This window comes from Benincasa hispida, unplaced genomic scaffold, assembly GCF_027475165.1.
Source record: "Benincasa hispida cultivar pf3 unplaced genomic scaffold, pf3_genome.v1.1 HicScf1573, whole genome shotgun sequence".
Lineage (NCBI taxonomy): Eukaryota > Viridiplantae > Streptophyta > Magnoliopsida > Cucurbitales > Cucurbitaceae > Benincasa > Benincasa hispida.
In genome coordinates, this window is record NW_028325935.1 from 18687 (window position 1) to 20845 (window position 2159).

Sequence of the window (2159 nt, forward strand, 5' to 3'; positions counted from 1 at the left end):
GCTTAATTTACATTGATAATAATTATTTTCTCCATCAAATAGAGAAATTTTTAGTATTATTTTAATACATGCTACTTCCATTCATAATAATAGATGTACCTCATATATCAAATTTATTATTAGTATTATTATTATTAGACCTATATATCAAACTTAGAGAAAGAGTGAGATCACTTTATTGAGTTTAGTCCCAAAAAAAAAAAGAAAGAAAAAAACAGAGAAAGAGACAGAAAAAAGAAAAGAATAAATGATTGAAATATCACCCTTGACCAGCATGCAATATTAGTTCAACATATTAATTAATTATCACTTACCAAATATCTTGAATAATCAGATCATCATCATGAACAACTGATTTAAATATATTTTCTGAAGAATAATTTAAAACTCACAAATCCCGAAAGAAGAACGTAAGAGAGACTTTTAATCCATGTGTTTCTTTTGTTTTCACGCCACCTTTTTGGGGACCGTCATCTTTCCATTTGTGCCGTAGTTTTTAGCATGAAAATCCGAGAACAAGGCCAGAAGTGAGGAGTAAAATACGACATTAAAGCACCATCCCCAAACACCAGCACATCCCGGCCCCTTATGTGTGACGTGAAAGTATAGCATCAAAGCCAACACCACAAAGCTAAATTGAAACTGCACAATTTGACACTCCGTCACAATCCTCTTCCACCGTGGCCGAACCCCAAGTGCACACGACAAGTAATACGTGTACATGAGCACATGAACCGAGGAGTTCGTTACTAAAACCAACGGGAACAACGACTGTGAGGAATGAAGCCATAAGTAACACATAATCACCACCGTTGCGTGGTGGTACACATGGAGGAACGTCAGTCGTTTGATCGACCCGCTTAAGATGATCAAGAACGTGTCGATGAACTCCACGATCTTCGAGAGGTAGAATATGTAAGCCCAAAAGAAAAGGGGCCCACGTGGAGGAGTTTTGGGTGGAAGGCAAAGAATGTAGTGGAGGTGAGGCGCGTGGGAGAAAGTGGAGAGAGTGCATCCAAGGGCCATTGTGAAGGAGAGAGCGAGGAGGATAAGGTTATGAACGGCGGAGATTCGTTTGAGAATGGTGGGAGGGAGGAGAGGGAGAGAGAGGTTGGAGAGGAGGAAGGTAAGGGAGAGGTAAGAGAGAACTGTGAGAGTGAGGAAAAGTGGGGAAGAGCCTAAGGTTTCGCCTTGAGACCATGAGAAATTGACGATTTTGGGGTGGTTTACAAGCCAGTAATAGATGCTATCGATGATATTTAGATTCATTTTTGAACCACGCGCCGTCGTTACTCAACCAAAAGTGACGATGATAATAGTAGTAGTGGAGAAAGAAATGGGAAAAAGAGAAGGGGGTATAAATTGGAAGAGGGAAATGAATGAATGTGTATGCTAATGTCTATGTGGTTGGTCCTATTTCATAGCTGGAAAGATGTCAGCGTTTTGTATTGGGCAGCACAATATTTATAAGCCATATGTAGAGGAAAACACAAGCCTTTCTTCAATCTTCACTACTACAAATGGAGTACTCTTTTCTCTTGGAATTAGTGAAAAGAGATGGGCACTTTCATGGCTATCATTAAGAAGAAAGAGAGAAAGAGAGAAAGAGAGAAGAGATAAAAGGCTACTGTCATTGTAGAATGGGGAAACTCACCACTTACTTTCTTCTCATCTACCCTTTTAATTATATCCATTTAATGTTTTCTCTCAAAATAGCATTTCTTTTTTCCATCTAAGTCATCTCATTGGGATGAAAGTGTGTCACTTTGAGATTTGTTGAACACTCAATGTTTCTATGTGAAAATAGGAATAGTTATGGGTTATTTGGGAAAGAGTGATATGATTAGACACATGTTATTACTAGAGATGGTAGTGTCATTTGATTTTGAGATCTTTGGAGTGAATATGTTTTCTACATAGGGTATAGTGAACTTAAAGTTCCACATAATAGCGTGATATGATTGTCTATTGTTGGAAGCATAAGTTTTCATGACTGACTTTTAATTACAACTAAAAATTTTTTAGTATATGTTTTGTCTAACAAAGCACCGAACCAAAGAAGACATTGTGGGATAATAGGACATCAACTATCCTCTTGTCATTAGGGGCGGATCAAAGATTGGTGTGGAATATGTTAAATTATTAATTTAGTTTAAACT

General features: G+C 37.6%; 1 protein-coding gene across 1 annotated transcript; it reads right to left on the bottom strand.

Annotated features, from left to right (window-relative positions):
• Nucleotides 1–248: 248 nt before the first annotated feature.
• Nucleotides 249–1555, bottom strand: LOC120077132 (fatty acid elongase 3-like). The gene has a single exon (XM_039031032.2). The coding sequence runs from the start codon at nucleotides 1267–1269 to the stop codon at nucleotides 448–450; it is 822 nt and encodes a 273-aa protein (XP_038886960.1). The 5' UTR covers nucleotides 1270–1555; the 3' UTR covers nucleotides 249–447.
• Between the last annotated feature and the right edge of the window lie 604 nt (nucleotides 1556–2159).

Bases quoted from the DNA above. Each gene is read 5' to 3' on its own strand.
- LOC120077132 (XM_039031032.2), bottom strand. From the start codon at position 1,269: ATGAATCTAAATATCATCGATAGCATCTATTACTGGCTTGTAAACCAC.